Source organism: Dama dama, chromosome 3, assembly GCF_033118175.1.
Source record: "Dama dama isolate Ldn47 chromosome 3, ASM3311817v1, whole genome shotgun sequence".
NCBI classification, from domain to species: domain Eukaryota; kingdom Metazoa; phylum Chordata; class Mammalia; order Artiodactyla; family Cervidae; genus Dama; species Dama dama.
Genome location: NC_083683.1, coordinates 39237453 through 39257818, shown reverse-complemented (window position 1 = coordinate 39257818; position 20366 = coordinate 39237453). Strand labels below are relative to the sequence as shown.

Genomic DNA, 20366 nt, shown 5'->3' with positions numbered 1-20366 from the left:
CAAAACAATCTTGAGAAAGAACCACCTCGGTGCTGGAGGAATCAATGCTCCCCGAGCCCAGACTATACTGCAGTGACCGAAAGAGTATGTATGGTACCAGCACAAAAACAGACACATAGATCAATGAAAGGACAGAAAGCCAGAAATAAACCCATGTACTTATGGTCAATTAATCTACAGCAAAAGAGGCAAAAATATATAATGGAGAAAGACAATCTCTCCAAAAAATGAGCTGGGAAAACTGGACAGCAATGTGTAAAAGAATGAAATTAGACCACTACCTAACACCATATACACACCAAAAAAAAAAAAAAAAAAAACCCTCAAAATGGATTAAAGACTTAAAAGTAAGACTGGATACTATAAAACTCCTAGAGGAAAAGATAAGTGGGATACTCTTTGACAAAAATAGCAATATTTATTTGGATTCATCTCCTAGAGTAATGGGAACAAAAGCAAAAATAAACAAATGGGACCTAATTAAATTTAAAAGCTTTTGCAGAGCAAAGGAAACCATAAAAAGAAAACCTACAGAAGAGGAGGAAATATTTGCAAATGATGCAGCTAACAAAGGATTAATTTCCAAAATAAACAGCTTATACAACTCAGTATCAAAAAAGCAAATAGCCTAGTAAGAAATGGGCAAAAGACCTAAACAGGAATTTCTCCAAAGGAGACATACAGATGGCCAACAGGCACATGACAAGATGCTCAACATCACTAGTTATTAGAGAAATGCATATCGTAACAACAATGAGGTGCCACCGCACACAGGGCAGAATGTCCCATCATTAAAAAGTCTACAAATAATAAATGCTGGAGAGGGTGTAGAGAAATGGGAACTCCCCCTACACTATTGATGGGAATGTAAACTGCTGCGTTCACTATGGAAAACAGTATGGAGGTTCTATAAAAAACTAAAAATTACCAGATGACCCAGCAGTCCTACTTCTGGGTATATATCTGGAAAAGACAAAAACTGAAATGATACATACACCCCAATGTTCATATCAGCACTATAGTAGCCAAGATATGGAAACATCCTAAATGTCCATCAACAGATACACACACACACACACAGGAATATTACTCAGCCATAAAAAAGAACAGTGCCATTTACAGCAACATGGATGGACCTAGAGATATGTAAAGTGACATCTTAACAGAAAGACAAATACAGTATTTCTTATGGAATCTAAAAAAGGGATACAAATGAGCTTATTTATAAAACAGACTCAGAAAAAAAAATTGTAATTATCAAAGGGGAAAGGTAAGGGAGGGATATATTAGGAATCTGAGATTAACAGATACACACTACTATATCAACATCGTGTCTGACTCTTTGCAACCCCGTGAACTGCCAGGTTCCTCTGTCCATGGAATTTTCCCGGCAAGAATACTGGAGTGGGTTGTCACTTCCTCCTCCAGGGAATCTTTCCGACCCAGGGATTGAACCTGCGTTTCTTTTGTCTCCTGCATTGACAGGTGAGTTCTTCACCACTGTGCCACCTGGGAAGCTCCACTGTATCAACATGTGAAACAGAAAAAGAGGCCTTCCCTGGTGGCTCAGTGGTAAAGAATCCACTGGCCAATGCAGTGGACACGGGTTCGAACCCCGATCCAGGAAGACCACACATGCTGTGGGGCAACTAAGCCTGAGTGCCGCTACTGAGCCTGTGCCCAAGAGCCCAGGAGCTGCAGCTGCAGAGCCCGCATGCTGCAGCCGACTGCAGCTGGCTGCCCTGGAGCCTGTGGTCCAGCAGAAGCCACTGCAGTGAGAAGCCTGCACACTGCAATTAGAGAGTAGCCCTCACTTGCCGCAACCACAGAAAAGCACACGCAAAAATAAAGACCCAGCACAGCCAAAGAGAAATAAAATTAAAAGACAGATAAACAAGGACCTACTACATAGCACAGGGAATTAAATTCTTCAGTACCTTGTCATAACCTACAATGGAAAAGAATCGGAAAAAAATGTGTGTGTGCGTGTGTGTATAAAATGGAATCACTGCTGCATACTTGGAACACTGTAAATCCACTATACTTCAGTTTTTTTAAAAAAGTCAACTAATTCCAAATGAGGACACAGATTAGGTGTATTTTTCTAAGGTCGCACAGTTTGTGAATGATACAGCCAGGATGTGAAACTAGGTTTCTGTCACTTCAAAGCACAATCCCTTTTTTTCAGACTTTATTCTGTTTCACCCTACAGCTATTCTGACTCAGGCACTGTATCTGAACAGTTAAAATAATTTAAATTATTTAAATTATTTAAAAATTTAAAATAATTTAAAAACAAAAATGAAATGGTCATGGCAAATTAAAAATAACAAAACATGGTGGAAGGATGGTTTTAAAAAGGTATTGATTTTATTTAAGAAAGAAAAAAAAAAAGGAATACAAAAGAAAAAACATGCCTCTCCCAAGGGAATCCTAGGATGTCAGGTTTCCCATAGAGTCCAGCTGTCTGGCGGGGCTGTGGCTGACCTGAGCCCAAGCTGCTTCCCTCTCCTGCTGGGCGATCACACGCCTTCCTCGGCTCACATCCATAAATCCTGGCAGAATCTTCTAACTACAGCCACTCTAGTAAGAAGGCTGTGTCCCTCTGAGATGCCCCTTTCTAAGCTTGCTCAGGAAGGCTCTCTGGTTCATGCAGATTTTGGCCTCTGATCTAAGAGGCCTTAAGACCTCTCCAGCTGTTTTTCAGCAAAGCTTCTATTTCTTCTAAGGAGAACAGACAAGGGACGCAGAAGGCTCTAGTTCTGGAAGCAGGTTCCTCCCGCCCCACTGGAGCCCTGCTGCTCTTGGGGAGAGTTTGGATACACTGAGGATTTAAACATTCAAACATAAAACCTAGTTGCATAACATGCTGATGTAAACTGTGGCTATTACTTGTTGGTGTGTTCACGGTGCAATGTTGCCGTGCCATGTATAGGCTGGTCCCCTGCTACTGACTAGGGACCAACCAGCCCAGGGCTGCTGGGCTGGGTACTACAGGGCTTGGACTGTCCTCCCTGTCCTCTCCTCCTTGGTGCAGGAAGGCACTCCCCTCCTACTGTCTTTACTGGTCTCCTATGAGCCTGTACCCAAGGCAGAAGAGGCCTGATTCCTTTCGAACACTGCTGCCCTCCCACCCAGTACTAAGTCAGCCAAGATGTCCTTCAAGTCCCTCGAGGACCCAGGGCTTTCCTGAAAGGATGTACTGATCTTTCATTGTTCTGAGGACTCCATCTTTGTGACTCCGAGGCACTTAGAGAGTGCATGGTTCTCAGGAAATGCTTGAAAAACAAAAATATATATTTCTGATCTATACACATGTGTATGTATGTACACATATTTATATGTTTATTTCTGGCATTTTTCTATAGAGCAACTGCAGTAAAATATCTTAGGCTTTCCTAGCATGTCTTGGTTTACCAGTGCTTTAACAATAATATTGGTACTAAAATGATTAACAGACCTAATAATAGCCATCATTTACTGACTGCTTTACCTGCATTATATAATTCTCAAGACAACCAACTGGGGAAGATATTATCTTGATTTTATCAAGATGAATTATGAACAAAGCTATTGGAAATGATGGAATTCCAGCTGAGCTATTAAAAATCCTAAAAGATGATGCTGTTAAAGTGTTGTACTCAATATGACAGCAAATTTGGAAAACTCAGCAGTGGCCGCAGGACTGGAAAAGGTCAGTTTTCATTCCAATGCCAAAGAATGTTCAAACTACCATACAATTGCCCTCATTTCACACACTAGCAGAGTTATGCTCAAAATCCTTCAAACTAGGCTTCAGCAGTATGTGAAGTGAGAAACTTCTAGGTGTACAAGTTGGGTTTAGAAAAGGCAGAGGAACTAGAGATCAAATTGCCAATATTTGTTGGATCATAGAGAAAGCAAGGGAATTCCAGAAAAACATCTACTTCTGCTTCATTGACTATGCCCTTGACTGTGTGGACCACAACAAACCGGAAAATTCTATAAGAGATGGGAATACCAGACTGCCTTACCTCTCCCCTGAGAAAGCTGTATGAAGGTCAAGAAGAAACAGTTAGAACTGGACATGGGATAACTGACTGGTTCACACTTAAGAAAGGAATATGACAAAGCTATATGCTGTCACCCTGTTTTTTTAATGTATATGCAGAGTGCATCATGCAAAATGCCAGGGTGGATGAATCACAAGCTGGAATCAAGATTGCCAGGAGAAGCATCAACAACCTCAGATAGGCAAATGACAACCACTCTAATGGCAGAAAGTGAAGAGGAACTAAAAAGCCTCTTGATGAGGGTGAAAGGGGAGAATGAAAAAGCTGGCTTAAAACTCAACATTCAAAAACTAAGATCATAGCATCCAGTCCCATCACTGCATGGCAAACAGAAGAGCAAAAAGTGGAAACAGTGACAGATTTTATTTTCTTGGGCTCAGAAATCAGTGTGGATTGGTGACTGCAACCATGAAATTAAAACACTTGCTCCTTGGAAGGAAAGCTATGACAAACCTAGACAGTGTATTAAAAAGCAGAAATATCACTTTGCCGACAAAGGGCCATACAGTCAAAGCTATGGTTTTTCCAGTAGTCATGTACGGATGTGAGAGTTAGACCATAAGAAAAGCTGAGTGCCAAAGAATTTCGATTTGTAGGACTGCAGTGCTAGAGAAGACTCTTGAGAGTCCCTTGGACAGCAGGGAGATCAAACCAGTCAATCCTAAAGGAAATCAACCCTGAATATTCATCGGAAGGACTGATGTTGAAGCTCCATACTTTGGCCACCTGATGCAAAGAGCTGACTCACTGGAAAAGACCCTGATGCTGGGAAAGACTGAGGGCAGGAGGAGAAGGGGATGACAGAGGATGAGATGGTTGGATGGCATCACCAACTCAATGGACACGAGTTTGAGCAAACTCCAGGAAGTAGTGAAGGATAGGGAACCCTGGCATGTTGCATCCATGGAGTTGCAAAGAGGTGGATATGACTTAGCAACTGAACAACATCTGTGGCTTAGAAAATTTACATACTGAATTGGCCCAAAAGTTTGTTAGGTTTTTCCGTAAGATCTTACAGAAAAGGCAGAATGAACTTTTTGGCCAACCCAATACCTTGTACCCACAGTCACACAGTTAGCAAGGGGCAGAGCTGGGTCATCCAAGTGTTGGAAGCAAGTCCAGTACTCTTTCCATAACTAGCCTGTAGAATGAGTGATATTTAACTACATAGAAACTCAGTATCATCTTTGTTGAAGATTTAAATTGGATTCATGTCCTGCTATCAAAAAAAGGCCAACATAATACTCTGGGATGGCAAAGAGTTGAGCTGAATGATGGAAATAAGACACATACCTGACACATGGAGTGGATCGAGACCTCTGACAACCAGTCTGTCTAGTGGAATGGGCTGGTCGATGACTGTACATGAACCACCTTCTTTGATTACTGCTTGCAGCTCAGGAGTAAGTGAAGGGCACATTAAGCCAGGGTCTGAGCCTCCAAGTTTCTGAAATTTAGGGGGAAAATAATGCAAAAAGTAGGAAATAAATACTGACACACACACTTACAGTACATCCTTAAATAAACTGATTTTTAGAGACAATTGTTTGAATCCTGCTTACTGTTTTTTTAGGATCTTGAAAAGCATTTCCCAAAGTACAGAGTGATTTAAAGCAGTGTTTCTGAGCCCCAAGTTTAATCACCTGAGTAAATAAATGGTTAATTCCACAGCCTGGAAACATTAAATCACCATCACATCACTGGAAAGATCTTCATTTCCAGTATCCCTCTGTAGTACTGAGTTAAATGAGTGAGAAAGAGGAGCCTCATCTGGGCCCACTCTATCTATGGGATCTTACACTAAAATCTAAATAAATAAGAGTCCATGCTCTATGATTTATAAATAACTGAAATTATTTTGAATATATATGCTAAATTAAAAGAAAAAGGATGTCAAAAATTGTGATGTACATGAAGCAATTTGTGCACTAAATAGCAAAGAGAAATGAAAACACAACATTCCTTATTTCTTTTTCCAAAAAAAGAGTGACACCTGATGTCTTCTCTGGGTGGTTATTTCTGCTCCTGTGAAGTCAATAAAATTCTCAGATTTATCAGAGAGAAGAATTTAAAGGGGGATTTAAAACAGGTAACATTCCTTATTTCAGAATCAAGTTGTGAAGCATGGAAGCAGAATACTATAACATGGTCAGTAATGAGTCATGGGCTCTGATCTGTGCCACTATGTAAAGAGAAGGTAAGCTGTGCTTAATGTCAGGTTTTGGAAGGGGACAGAGATTTTTTGGGGCTTGACCTGTTCAGACATGCTAGTCTGGCAGCTAAAATCAGGAGGCCATCCAAGTTTCGAAACTGACTCTTAGTGTCTCCAACAGCCACTCCCTTCCCAACCACCAATCAACTATTCACAGATTGATTAATGGGTATCTATTTTATTGCTTGTGAGCTAAGTCACTTCAGTTGTATCTGACTCTCTATGACCCTGTGGACCGCTTCTCTGTCCATAGGATTCTGCAGGTAAGAATACTGGAGCAGGTTGCCATGCCTTCCTCCAGGGGATCTTCCTGACCCAGGGATCGAACCTGCATCTCTTATGTTTCCTACATTGGCAGGCGGGTTCTTTACCACTAGTGCCAAGTGGGAAGCCCATTTTTTTTTTTTTTAATTGAATATAGGCTCTTAAATTATTTAGCTTAACTAACCAACATGCCACATTCCTGGTGGCTCAATGGTAAAGAATCTGCCTGCTAATGCAGGAGACACAGGTTTGATCCCTGGGTCAGGAAGATCCCCTGGAGAAGGAAATGGCAACCCAACTCCAGCATTCTTGCTTGGGAAATCCCAGGGACAGAGGAGCCTGGTGGGCTACAATCCATGGAATCGCAAGAGAGTTGGACACGACTTATGGACTAAAACAATAAACGACAGAGACCAACACGCCATCTGGGAGCTTAGAGTATTAAAATATCCGAGAGATCCGGTCTCACAGTCTCAACTTCGGGGTAAGGCTAGCCACTGAGTGAAAGAGCGAGTGGGTTAGAACATTAAGTATCTCTGATGGCCAAGGAGAAACTGCAGCTCTTCCCACCTCTAAGGGCTGCACAAAAGGCCCCTTCCTGAAAGCACTGGCCTCAGTCAGGGAACAGACTGTGAAATGGGAAAGTGGTGGACCATGAGACCCATGGCTTAACGGGGAGTAACGACAACAGTGGTAACAATTAACACTAGTCTTAGAAGAGATTTTGTGGCTCTAGCCCTTGGTGACTCTTTTTTTCCCTGTGATGCCAACTGTACATCTGTTTGGCATCTGCAGTTCTTAACTACAGGTAGACTCTGAGAGACCAGGGCCCCTTCCCACCCGCAGCCCCCTACATCATCACTTCTCAGGAAGGAGGTGGACTTTCAAATGAGAATGCATTTGGCAGATGGTTTCAAGAGGCCCCCTGCTCTGACAACTTTCACTGTGGTGGACAATGTGGATGAGGAAAAGGCTGATATGGACAAAGGGATCTGAATTTCATTTGTTGAGGCTGGCCAGGCATAAAGTCCTGTGGCTTCTGGGACTCCCCTCAAAAGTATATGGACTTGAGTCATTCTAAAAATACACACACCCTTTGGCATCCTTATGAAATGGGACTTGCTTTTGTTACTGACGTTTTTGAGTTCAGAACTCTATGACAGAAAAAGTCAATACTTTTAAATGCCTCCATTTTATGGAGGGTAAAGTCCAATTTGAAGTACATGAATTTTTTCTCTTTTTAACAACTTATTCAGAAATATCTCCAAACTCATTCAACAGACTTATTTAGAAACAACAGATTTTTACCTTTTTGTTGCGCTTAGTTTTCGTAACTAAGAGGAAATCATCAAAGAGAAACAGATAAACATCTAGGAATCTTGTGCTTTCTGAAGAAAGAAAGAAGATGAAATTGGGGCTGGAAATAGCAAGCAAAAGTTTTTTTTTTTTTTTTCTTTTTAAATCAAAGAAACCCTTTAGAAAACAACACAGAACAGGGATCTGGGTGTAGGAGACTCAGGGGGCTACAATCATGTGGGTCAGAAAACTGCATTACAGCTGAGCTGATTTCTACCTAAAGCAGGGACCTGATGTGAGCTCACACTTTCAGGTTAGATGATGCACAGGTGGCTGCTTGGAAGTATACGTGCCAGCTTTCCTCGTAGCTGAACGTGACCAAGTGACTGAATTCTGCCCGCATTCTAACTCCTATCCCATTGGTCAGAATTCAGTCACTTGGTCACATTCAGCTACAAGGAGAGCTGGCACATGTATTTGTTCACAGTAAACATCTACCCACTAAAACTTGGAAATTTCATTACTACAAAATAAGAATTGTTTTTGAGAGACCACCGGCAGTCTGTGCCACAGCCCAGTTTGCCAAAAGGAGTTTCTAGTAGTGATGGAAAACACTTAAAAAATATTCAAGGATAATTCAAGATTGACAGTGCTAAAGTAAAGATGGGATTATGAAAAAGGATGACTAAAAGAGGGACATTGTAGGCCTAAAGCCAGAGTATTCATATTTGCTATCCCGGGAGTCTGAAGCTACGGGTCACACAACCAGTTCTGAGACTTACTAACTGGTGCGGTTCTAACTCGGTTCGGTCTTTCTCTCACAGAGCCTGAGCTGTGGGGTTCCCATCGCACTGCGGGGCTTCCCTGGTGGCTCAGCTGGTGAAGAATCTGCCTGCAATGGGAGAGACCTGGGTTCGATCCCTGGGTTGGGAAGATACCCGGGAGAAGGGAGAGGCTACCCACCCCAGTGTTCTGGTCTGGAGAATTCCATGGACTGTACGGTTCATGGGGCTGCAAAGAATCGGACACGACTGAATGACTTTCACTTCACTTTATCGCACCACTAGTGGGCAGAGCAGCCCCACCGGCTCACCCCAGCTCTGCAGCAGCCTGGACAATGGGTGTTCTCCAGGTGCCACAGCTGGCTACTCCACCATCATACTGGCCTGAACTTCACTCACTTCTATTTAGAAACACCAATCTGTGGGGGGCAGTGCATCTGTGGAAGTTATGTGCTGACATGAATTCCAATGGGAAGCTGGTTAAACTTCAAAAGTTATAAAAACGTGTACCTTTTGGGAATGAGAAAATGCACTTATTTAATCTTAACACCAGTTTTTAAGGCTAGAACAGATTCTGAAACATATTAGTAGTAGGTATCATCGTGATCACTGTTATCACCACCGTCATCACCAACATTTACAGAAGAGATTAAGGAAATTTAAACAATTTCCCTAAAGCCCACCATTGGTGCTAAAGCCCCTAATTCTTGGTCCAGTGCTTTCCCCATTCAAAACAATATCCTATTTCTTCTAATATTATTACCCCCACCACATTTCCATACCAACTCTGAGTCAAAGTCCCAGTGACTTTAAACTTGATATGACACTCCTGTATGACGCCGCCTCCCCCTCTGATGAAACCTGACTAACAGCATATACTGTTAGACAGGAGCCTGGTGTTACTAATATTTACACAGGTCTTCCTTTTTGATCCACACCCATTTCTAACATTTTAGGATAGGCTAGTGCAACTCACTGTGTTGGGGAAGTTGGTGGACACAGGGAAGAGGTGAAATAAAATCTCTGATAATTCCAGGCAGAGGCCAAATCTTGGAGGGAAAGTCATATGACTGCACACAGAACTGTGTTTTGCTTCCTTACTTTTGGTTTTGGTTGGATCTGGCTTTGTCACAATGATATAGTTATTTTTGAAATTGTAATAACATTAAAGGAAGTGTAAAATTGTTATCTTTTCAAAGGCAAGTGGGGGCAGGGGGAGTCTACAGGTGGAGAATGGTTGAGAAACAAAGACCCAGACTCTTCCCACCTCACCCTGCTTCACTGGAGCCTTCAGGTTGGTCTCTCCGCTTTGTCTCCTCCAGCTACTTTGCACACTGCTTTTCAGAACTTGTTCTTCAACAACTTTTAACCCTATTGTGTCCCTGTGTGAGGACCCAGTGGCTTCCTGCTATCTGCAGTCTCCTGGCTGGATCCCTCTGGCTTCCAAGGCAGTCCCTAAAATTCTGGAAGCCAGCTAGGCTGAGGCAGCCTGTTGGCTTGGGTCTGAATGCTGCCATTAACTTGCCAAGTGACCTTGAATGTGTTATGGAACTTCCCTGTATTTGTCCTGTGATGTGGGATTAAATGTAACTTCTCTGCATAACTCACTGGCAGGAGAAAATGCACGTAAAACTCCTTTGCTGTGAAACATCAGGCGTGTCTGAGTGGGCAGGGCTTATGTCCCAGGCTGACATCGAACACTGTCTTGAAAATAGAGCAGATTCTCAACAGATGTGTCCTGAATAAGGACTTACTGCCCAGCAGCCCCTACCGACAAGATCTCAGACGACTATAAACATGCAATCTCACATCCTACAGGGCTTCACACACTGTAGGTGCTCAATCAAGATTTTGTGAAGCAATGAATCAATGAATGAAAGCAAATCTTATTTCAGTTGGGCAGCCTTTCTGATCATGACATTTACTGAGTGCTGACTCTCTACCAACTATTCTTCCAAGAGCTACCTACATTCAATAGCTCACTTAAAACCTCACAACAAAGAGGGGAAACTGCAGTGTGGGGAGACTGCTGAACAAGGCTCCTGGTTACAGAGACAGCAAATGTGGAGCTGGGAAGGGAGCCTGGCGGTCAGCTCTGGGCACACCCTTTAACCATGCTCGGAGCCTGTTCTTCCAGGTGGCCTCTGCCTCCAAGCCTTTTCTCATGCTGTGCTTTTCATTTGGGATGTCCTCCCTCCTGTCCTCCAACTGACCTAACATCCTTCTATTCGCCAGAGTCCCCCCTCCAGTCCCAGGGACCACAAGGAGCCTTTCCTGGGCACTCCAGCATCGGACTCTCCTCCGGACTCAGACTGCAGGTCTGCTTACTGGGGCAGACCTTCTCAGCTAGAGGGAAAGGATTATCCAGGATAGTGATTCTCTATCCTGTAATCCCGTGCAGCACAAAGTATGTTACATAACAGATTCTCTGTCAACACTGACAGTCTGACTGCCCAGCTCAATGAGGGTGGGAACGGCTGATGTCCAGTGTTTACTAGATTCCAGATTTTGAGCTTGGAGAGGGAAATGGCAACTCACTCCAGTATTCTTGCTTAGAAAATCCCATTGACAGAGGAGCCTGGTAGGCTACAGTCCACGGGATCACAGGAGTTGGACATGTCTTAGCGACCAAGCCACCACCACCACGAGACCTTGAGCTGAGCTCTTCACCTGGACTTCAGTCTTGTAAGATACACACAGTCACCCCGTTTTAGAGGCGCCCTGTGGTCTGATCAAGCTGGAGTCTGTGTGACTCCGCAGGATGCTGATTCACATCTGCTGTCACCTCTGCCACAAGCAAATGCAGTTCCTGCCACCCTTCTGTTAGCCGCAGCTGGACAAGTTACAAGGGAGCAAAGATGTTGGGTTTGTAAAGGAAGCAGTTATTTACCTGCAAGAGTTAACTTTCCTTCATAGAGAAGGTGTCTGTTGGTTGGTGACAGGATGTTTTCTGCCATGTGTTCTTTAAAAATGTGTTTCAGGCACTGGAAAAACAAGGGAGAAAAATCAAAGAGAAGTTAGTGATTAGAAGACAGCATGTTCCAGGAGCTGGGGCAATCCAACTCTGTCTACAAAGTTGGAGACGTTTGGAAATGCCAATAAGTGGCCATGGGACTGGGGAAGAATAGGAAAACCTCTTAGAAGGACCAGCCCAGGAATGGCGTGATGATGCCAGCCTCCCCACCACACACAATGCCATGTGGATGAAGGCTTTACATCAGCAAGATTTATAATTCTGGTGGGCAGCTGGGGACTTTGTAATAAGATTAGTGTATTTCCACCCAAATGCCAAACGTCTGGAAAGGGACATACGTTCTAACTGATCCCTTTTGTACCTCTGGAATGAAAAACCTTTTATCTCGATCCCAAAGTGGAGGCCACACTACAATCTCCTGTAGATGTCTGAACTTCTGAAAATTGTCAAGCCACTTCACTTTTCCTTCAAGATCCCCTAAAAGACAAGACACATCCAATATATTTTAAAATGCATGAGACATTACAGCATAAAATTTAACCAAGATCCATAGAAATCATTCAGACACTGAACCCCCTGGAACCAAACTATATCTTAGGCTCATTTAACATATTTCTCGCTGTTTGAACACCTTAGAAAAGCTCACTAATTTGAAATCAGCCTCTTGCAGAGAAAATGAAGTTGAACTAATTCAGTAAATTGTAAATGTGCATTTTTATTTCAATAATACTAATAATGCCCCTGGTAGCTCTCTCATATTCCCTGCATCATACAGCTGGTGATTACAGGAAGGAAAAAAAATCAGACTAACAAGGACAAGCATGTCTTTTTGTCTTAATCATAAAACACACATTCCCTTTATGGTAAAGTTGATTATTTCTTTTGGTAAGAATGTGTTTTTTCTTCAAAGGTTTATATTAGTTTCCCAATATTTTTAAATAACATATTGCTACTGAGGTTTTGAAATGATTTTCGAAAATATGGAGGGCAAGTCGTAGACCCACAGAATTAATGGTTAGGGGAATCTATGAGAATTCACTATCTTTAAGCTCATAAACTCAGAGGAAGGCCACAGGGATGCCTTTCCTCAACAAAGAAAATTCAGATTTTATTGAGAAATTCCTGGAAGAGATGTTATTATCTTCCTCACAAACCTATCAAAATGAGCAATAATCTTCAAAATTACTTTAAAATTTAAAATTTAAAAAAAATTACTTTAAAGTAATTCAAAATTACTTTAATTGAATTTTCTGTCAATCAATTTGATAAACTTAATTCTAGTTCCTTGGGTCGGTCATTAGAGAATTTGAACAAAAACTTAAAAAAGGGAAAGAACTCCTAACTGAGTGGTCATTTTACTTTTAAACATGCAAAAGAAAAAAATATATCATTTCTGTACAGCTGATAATTATCAATTTGAATTGTTCCTTTTTTGATGCTCCCTAGGAAATCTTTTATGGACACCTATCACGGATTTCTTTATTTGGATTTGACTATACATAGCTACCCAAATAGACTTAAATTATTACAGGGCTTGTTCTTTTATCTCCCAATTTCAGTTCTAAATATTGCGGTTGGCGTTATATTTAGATTGGCCCTCGATTTCAGTGACCTAAAAAAAAATGACGGTGGTAATTTATCCTCCAGAAAGGCTTTTCATGCTGTTTACTTCCATTGCTTTGTGTGTGGGTTCAGGATGGATGTTAAAAACAAAGTGCCTTCATCATCTGGGAAGTAGAAGTTTTCCTGCCTGAACTCACATCTGAAAATCGTGGAGACGGAGCCAAGTCCTGCATGAACCCTTAGGAGTTAAGAGTTCTCACAGGGTTGGCCAGGATGTGAGTGGAGCCCATTGTTTTGAGTGTGTTTGATTTACATTGCAAGCTCAAAGTCAAATCCACATTTCCAGAGCCAGTGACCTCAACCCAATGGAATCACCTCCTAGGTTGGAAGCCCAGCTGGTTCCCAGGAGCACCAGGGCCCCCCAACTCTTTGACTAGAGCTGACACTGGGGCTCTGGGTCCCTCATTTCAGGGACTTACGGATTGACTTTTCCACCTTTTCCTTGATGGAGTAGATCATGATTTTCTCCGTAGAGTCTGTACTCCTTTTCCAGATATTCTTCAGCAACAAGGGGTATCGAGTCAGCCTGTGTAGTGGGGCCACGAGCAGCTCAGGTAAGTGAAGGCGTCTACAATGGTCATTTTGCTCACACCACTGGGGAAGGCAAAACCAGGCCCATCAGAACATCGTTTCTCCTATCGGGGCACTGAGGAATCTGGACACAAGAAAACCTTAAGAGATCTCACTCAGTAATGACATAACACACCTGTGAGCTTGCTGGGAAAAATTATAAGGACTGAATTTTCATTGGAAGGACTAGATCTTGCTTTTGAAAATTCCTTATTAAACCGTCTTAGCAAACATTTATCTACTAGTACTGAATTCAGGATCTCAAATGGGTTTTTTTTTTTGGCAATGTGCCTAAGAAGTATTATACACATATTCCAGCCTTGTTTACCCTTCTGACTGACTTTAGTTTTCCTTTTTGCTCTTCCTTGGCCCCTGGGGTTGATTTCTGGGTTTGCCAACTCTGCTACCACCTTTGCTACAGTGCAGTTAGGAAAACTGAGAATCAACAGTGGATGGGGAGAAAGGAAAAAGAAGGATTTTTGCTTATTGGGTGAGTTCTGTAACTCTCCTTTGTTGGAAGGAATCAGAATAATGAAAAAATGAGGCTAAAGAGGCTAAACTGATCTACATCATACAGAAGAGAAATGAGAAGGAAAAAGACACAAACGGTTGTCAATAGCGAGAGTTTGTTCAAGGAGGCGGCTGTCAGGTGTACATGCAATGGGGAAGACATGAAAGGAAATTTTAGGAAGTACTGCTACATGTTAGGCCTTACAAATAGCTGAGAAAAGAAGTGAAAGGCAAAGGAGAAAAGGAAAGATATATTCATCTGAATGCAGAGTTCCAAAGAGCAGCAAGGAGAGATAAGAAAGTCTTCCTAAGTGAACAATGCAAAGAAATAGAGGAAAACAATACAGTGGGAAAGACTAGAGATCTCTTCAAGAAACCCAGAGATACCAAGGGAACATTTCATGCAAAGATGGTAACAATAAAGGAGAGAAATGGTATGGACCTAACAGAAGCAGAAGATATTAAGAAGAGGTGGCAAAAATACACAGAAGAACTGTATCAAAAAGGTCTTAATGACCCAAATAATCAAGACAGTGTAATCACTTACCTAGAGCTAGACATTCTAGAGTGTGAAGTCAAGTGGGCCTTAGGAAGCATTACTAGGAACAAAGCTCATGGAGGTGTTAGAATTCCAGCAGCACTATTTAGAATCCTAAAAGATGATGTTGTTAAAGTGCTGCACTCAATATGACAACAAATTTGGAAAACTCAGCAGTGGCCACAGGACTGGAAAAGGCATTTTCATTCTAATCCCAAAGAAAGGCAATGCCAAAGAATGTTCCAACTACTGCACAATCACACTCATTTCACATGCTAGCAAGGTAATGCTCAAAATCCTTCAAGCTAGGCTTCAATAGTACGTGAACCAAGAACTTCCAGATGCTAAAGGTGGATTCAGAAAAGGCAGAGGAACCAGAGATCAAATTGCCAACATTTGTTAGATCATAGAGAAAGCAAAGGAATTCCAGAGAAACATCTACTTCTGGTTCATTAACTACACTAAAGCCTTTGCCTGTGTTCATCACAGCAAACTGCGGAAAACCAGATCACCTTACCTGCCTCCTGAAAACCTATATGCAGGTCAAGAAGCAACAGTTAGAACCAGACATGGAATAATGGACTGGTTCAAAACTGGGAAAGAAGTATGCCAAGGCTGTATATTGTCACTCTGCTTATTTAACTTCTATGCAGAGCACATTATGAGAAATGCTGGGCTGGATGAATGACAAGCTAGAATCAAGACTGGCAGGAGAAATATCAATAATCTCAGATATGCAGATGATGTCACCTTAATGGCAGAAAGTGAAGAGGAACTAAAGAGCTTTTTGGTGCAAGTGAAAGAGGACAGTGAAAAAGTTGGCTTAAAACTCAACATTCAAAAAATGAAGATCATGGCATCTGGTCCCATCATTTCATGGCAAACAGGTGGGGGAAAAAAATGGAAACAGTGACAATCTTCCTGGGTTCCAAAGTCACTGTGACGGTGACTGCAGCCATGAAATTAAAAGATGCTTGTTCCTAGGGGGGAAAAAAGCTATGACAAACCTAGACAGTGTATTAAAAAGCAGAGACATCACTTTGTTGACAAAGGTCCATATGGTCAAAGCTATGGTTTTTCCAGTAGTCATGTACAGATGTGAGAGCTGGACCATAAAGAAGGCTGAGCACCCAAGAATTGATGCTTTCAAGCTGTGTTGTTGGAGAAGACTCTTGAGATTCCCTTGGACAGCAAGGGGATCCAACCAGTCAATCCTAAAAGAAATAAACCCTGAATATTCATTGGAAGGACTGATGCTGATGATGAAGCGCCAATACTTTGGTCATCTGATGCAAAGAGCCGACTCTTTGAAAAAGAACCTGAGGGCAAGAGAAGAAGGGGACGACAGAGGATGAGATGGTTGGATGGCATCATCGACTAAGTGGACATGAGTTTGAGCAAACTCTGGGAGATAGTGAAGGACAGGGAAGCCAGCATGCTGCAGTCCATGGAGTTGTGAAGAATTGGACACAACTTAGTGACAACAAGAACACACATGGAAGTCACAGCCACCACCCACCACCCCATTTTGCTGGCTCCATTGTTTTCTCTGGAAGAAGAGAGCTCTTTCTCTTTCTTCCCCTCTCTTCCCTTCTCCAACTTTCCCCCTTTTCTCTCCAAGCCTCAAGCTTTGCAATTCTCCTTGTCTTCTATACCCTCCTACCCTAACAGCTACATCACATTTCTTCTAAAAACTTCCAGGACTCTTCCTTATGGGAATTCTGCCATGCATGATCTTTCCCACTTACCCACCTACAAATGACAGGTCAGAAAAGTAAGGCCAGAGGTGCATGGAGGATGGAGCTCTAGGGGCTAGGCTTTAAGGCTGAGGGACCACCTCCCCTCTCTGCACCCTCAGACTCCTCCTCTATAAAATGGGAGTAGGTATTAGACAACTTCCTAGTTCTCATCCAGCTCAAAATGGCTGTGATTCTCACTGGGGTTGAAGGGATGCAGGAAGCAGAGACTGCAGCCATGAAAGGGCTGGGAGCAGAAAGAGTAGAGGAAAGAGGTGTGGAAAGGTTGTCATCATCTGTGGCCATCAGTTCAGTTGCTCAGTTGTGTCTGACTCTCTGCGACCCCATGGACTGCAGCACGCCAGACCTCCCTGTCCATCACCAACTCCCAGAGATTTAGTGGCTGATTGCTGTACTGAGTCACCGGCAGCAGCATTCCAGCGCTACCTGCTGGTCCTCGTGGGAAGCTGGGGAGCTCCAGTAATTCATTTCTCATCAGCAGTCAGGGATTCCCTCAAAATACACAGCCCTGGGTCACTGCTCCAAATTTCCATGCCGTGGGCAACAGCTTTGGTGGCCAGCACCCAGTGGTGTTCAGGGTAAATATAAAGGCACTGAATCTCCCCCAGATATCAATCAGAAAAGAAATACCAGTGGTAAATAATTTAGACAAAGATCCAGGCAGAGATACACAAAATATTTATAGTGTTTTGAAAGGTCTCAGAAGAGCAAAAAAAAAAAAAAAGATATTTGTTGATTCTAAAAGTGAAACTATTTCTTTCATTTCTCTGTTGGCTTTACTTTTCATGTCTATTAGGGAAAGAAAAGAAACTGTCATGAGAAATTGGATATACAAGTCCTTTTCCTGGATGGGTCTAGAGGAATCTGCTTCAGTTTGATAATAAATAAATTTATATATAGTTGGGAGATCAAGATCGTGGAATAGAAGGACATAGACCTCACCAACTCCTACAAGTACATAAAAAATACATGTGTACCAATTCTCACAGAATACCTACTGAATGCTGGTGGAAGGGCTCATAGAACCAAAACTGCCAGGAAGATCACCATGCAACAAGGTAGGATGGGATGGGACCTGTACTCCCGGGAGGGAGCTGTGAAAGAGGAAGGGTTGCTTGCCCTAAGAACAAATCTTGCTGTCTAGATCAGCCAGAACAGAACGGAAGCTGCAGAGGCTCAGAGAAGAGTGCAGCAGTTGGCTGAAGCAGGTAGAAAAGAGAGACCGGCACACCTGATCTCAGCCACCTTGCTGCACTCCCCGGCTCCGTGCATGTGTATGCGAGTGCAGGTCGGGGGTGGGTGCTGAATCTTGGGTTTCAGCAGACAGATTTGGGGAAAGCACTGGGGGTGGCTGTGCAGAGAGCCTGAAGCGGCCAGAGTGTGGACTGGGTGGCAACTGGGGCTGTGTGCGGGATGAAACTTGGGTCTGTGACAGAAGCCCTATTGTTGGCAAGCACCTGAAGGGAGAGGTGGGGCCCCACAGAGTGCTCACAGCGGGCAGGGCTCTGGGAGCACGTGAGTACCTGCTGTTCCCCCACACAGAGGTGGGGTTGAAATCTGAGCCACATCAGGAGACTTCGGGACTTTAGTGGCTTTAGGCTGCCGATGCCTCTGTAAGCTAAGTGACTGTGGGACATCCGAGCAGAGGACTGATGCTCCCATAGCTGGGGCAAGTCCAGAGTCAGCAGCTGCGGGTTCTGCAGGTACATGTACGTGGAGGTGGGGCCAGGGTCTGTGCCCGTCCCGTAGCTCTGAAGGGGTCGAGGAGCATGACTACAGGCAGCTAAGAAAGGTCCTGGGGCCTGACTTCAGGGAATCTGTGCCCACAGATCTGAGCTGGTGGCTTCATGAGCACAGCACCTGAGGGACATCCAGGCCAACCGCCTGCACTCCCGTGGCTGAGGAGGAGGTGGGGGCCACACCAACAACCGTGTACTCTGTAAGCACACACAGGGGGTGACAGACACGACGGAGTGCATTTCAGCGGACAGCTCCTGATGCGGGACACTCATGGTTCCTCTCCCAGTGGTGATGCTCCAGGACTGCCTACCCCACACCGCAGCTCAGAAACAAGATGATCTGGGGGCTTCTACTACAACTGGGAGCAGACTGCGCTCCCAACAAAGCTGTGACCGCAGACCAAATAGGAGGCTCTGCTCACCACAGGAACAGTCACACTCCCTATGAAGCGGAGAACCACCCGCACACAAGCAGGAAGGACACGGCAGGCACCCATACTAAATGCAGCCCTGGCACCAAAAATATAAAGACTCACTCAGACGACACAAGGATGCTCCTACATAAAAACAGCTCTTCAAGACCATAGGAAATAACTGTTTCTCCTAAATCCAGGGGCAAAGAAATAAAACTGAAACCAAGAAGCAGAGGAACTATTTCCAAAAACAGGACAGGAGAAATCTCCAATAAAACAGAATGCTCTACCAGATTCTGAGTTCGAAAAGAAGATAAGGCTTCCCTGGTGGCTCAGTGGTGAAGAATTCACCTGCCAATGCAGGAGACATGGGTGTGATCCCTGATCTGGAGTCATGAAGCAACTACAGAGCCCACAGGCCACATGCTACTGAGCCCTCATGCTGCAACTACCAAACTCACTTGCCCTTGGAAGGGCTCGTGCTCTGCAACAAGAGAAGCCAACACAAGGAGAAGCCCACACATCACAGCTACACACTAGCCTCTGGTCACGGCAATGAACTCAGCACAGCCAAAAATAAATAAAATTATGAGAAGAAAGTAACAACCAACAAATTAAGAAAGGGCATTGACATAAATGCAGATCACTTTAGCAAGGAACTACAAATATAAAGAGAAGCCAATGAGAATGAGAAAATGTGTATGCTGAGATAAAGGCAAGCTAAAGGGCAATAAATAACAAACTAAACAATGCAGGGTTTCCCTGATGGCTCAGCAGTAAAAATAATCTGCCTGCTAATGTTGGAGACATGGGTTTGATCCCTGCTGCAGGAAGATTTCACACGCTGTGGATCAACCAAGCCTGTGTACCACGACTAATGAGCCAGTGCTCTAGAGCCTGCACATCACAACTGCTGAGCCCACACACCTCTACTACGGAAGCCCACATGCCCTAGAGCCCATGCTTCACAATAAGAGAAGCCACGGCAATGAGAAATCCGTGCACCACACCAGAGAGTAGCCCCCACTCACCACAACGAGACAAAAGCCTGTGCAACAACAAAGACTCAGCGCGGCCATAAATAAATAAATAAATAAATGTATTAAAAAACCAATGTAGGGCAAATAAGTGATCTAGAAGACAGAATAATAAAGGAAATCAATCAGAAAAGTAGACAGAAAGTCAAATGAAAGAAAGAAAATACATGAGATTTATGGGATAATATAAAGTGAGCCAATCTACAATCTAACCTACCACTGGAAAGAAATAGAAAAAGAACAAATAAAACCTAAAGTCAGCATAAGGAAGGAAATAATGATAAATCAGAGAGGAAGAAATAGAATAGAGAGCAAAAAATAGAAAAAAAAAAAACAAAAACACCAAAATCCAATGAAACCAAGAGCTGGTTTTTTTTTGAAAGGTGAAACAAAATTGGGGCTTCCCTGGAGGCTCAGTGGTAAAGAATCTGCCTGCAATGCAGAAGATGTGGGTCTGATTTCTGGTCAGGAAGATCCCCTGGAGAAGGAAATGGCAACCCACTCCAGTATTCTTGCCTGGGAAATCCCATGGACAGAGGAGCCTGGCCAGGCTGTAGTCCACTGGGTTGCAAAAGAGTTAGACATGATTTAATGACTAG

At 43.2% G+C, this 20366-nt stretch overlaps 1 protein-coding gene across 1 annotated transcript in view; it reads right to left on the bottom strand.

The window, feature by feature from the left end:
- PLEKHG7 (pleckstrin homology and RhoGEF domain containing G7) overlaps positions 1–20366 on the bottom strand; it is an 86261-nt gene that overhangs the window by 4770 nt on the left and 61125 nt on the right. The window contains exons 10-14 of the mRNA XM_061133142.1: positions 13623–13797; positions 11942–12057; positions 11497–11590; positions 7837–7916; positions 5346–5499 (exon numbers count right to left, since the gene is read on the bottom strand). Coding sequence (XP_060989125.1) covers positions 5346–5499; positions 7837–7916; positions 11497–11590; positions 11942–12057; positions 13623–13797 — 619 coding nt within the window. The remainder of the gene's footprint in view (positions 1–5345; positions 5500–7836; positions 7917–11496; positions 11591–11941; positions 12058–13622; positions 13798–20366) is intronic.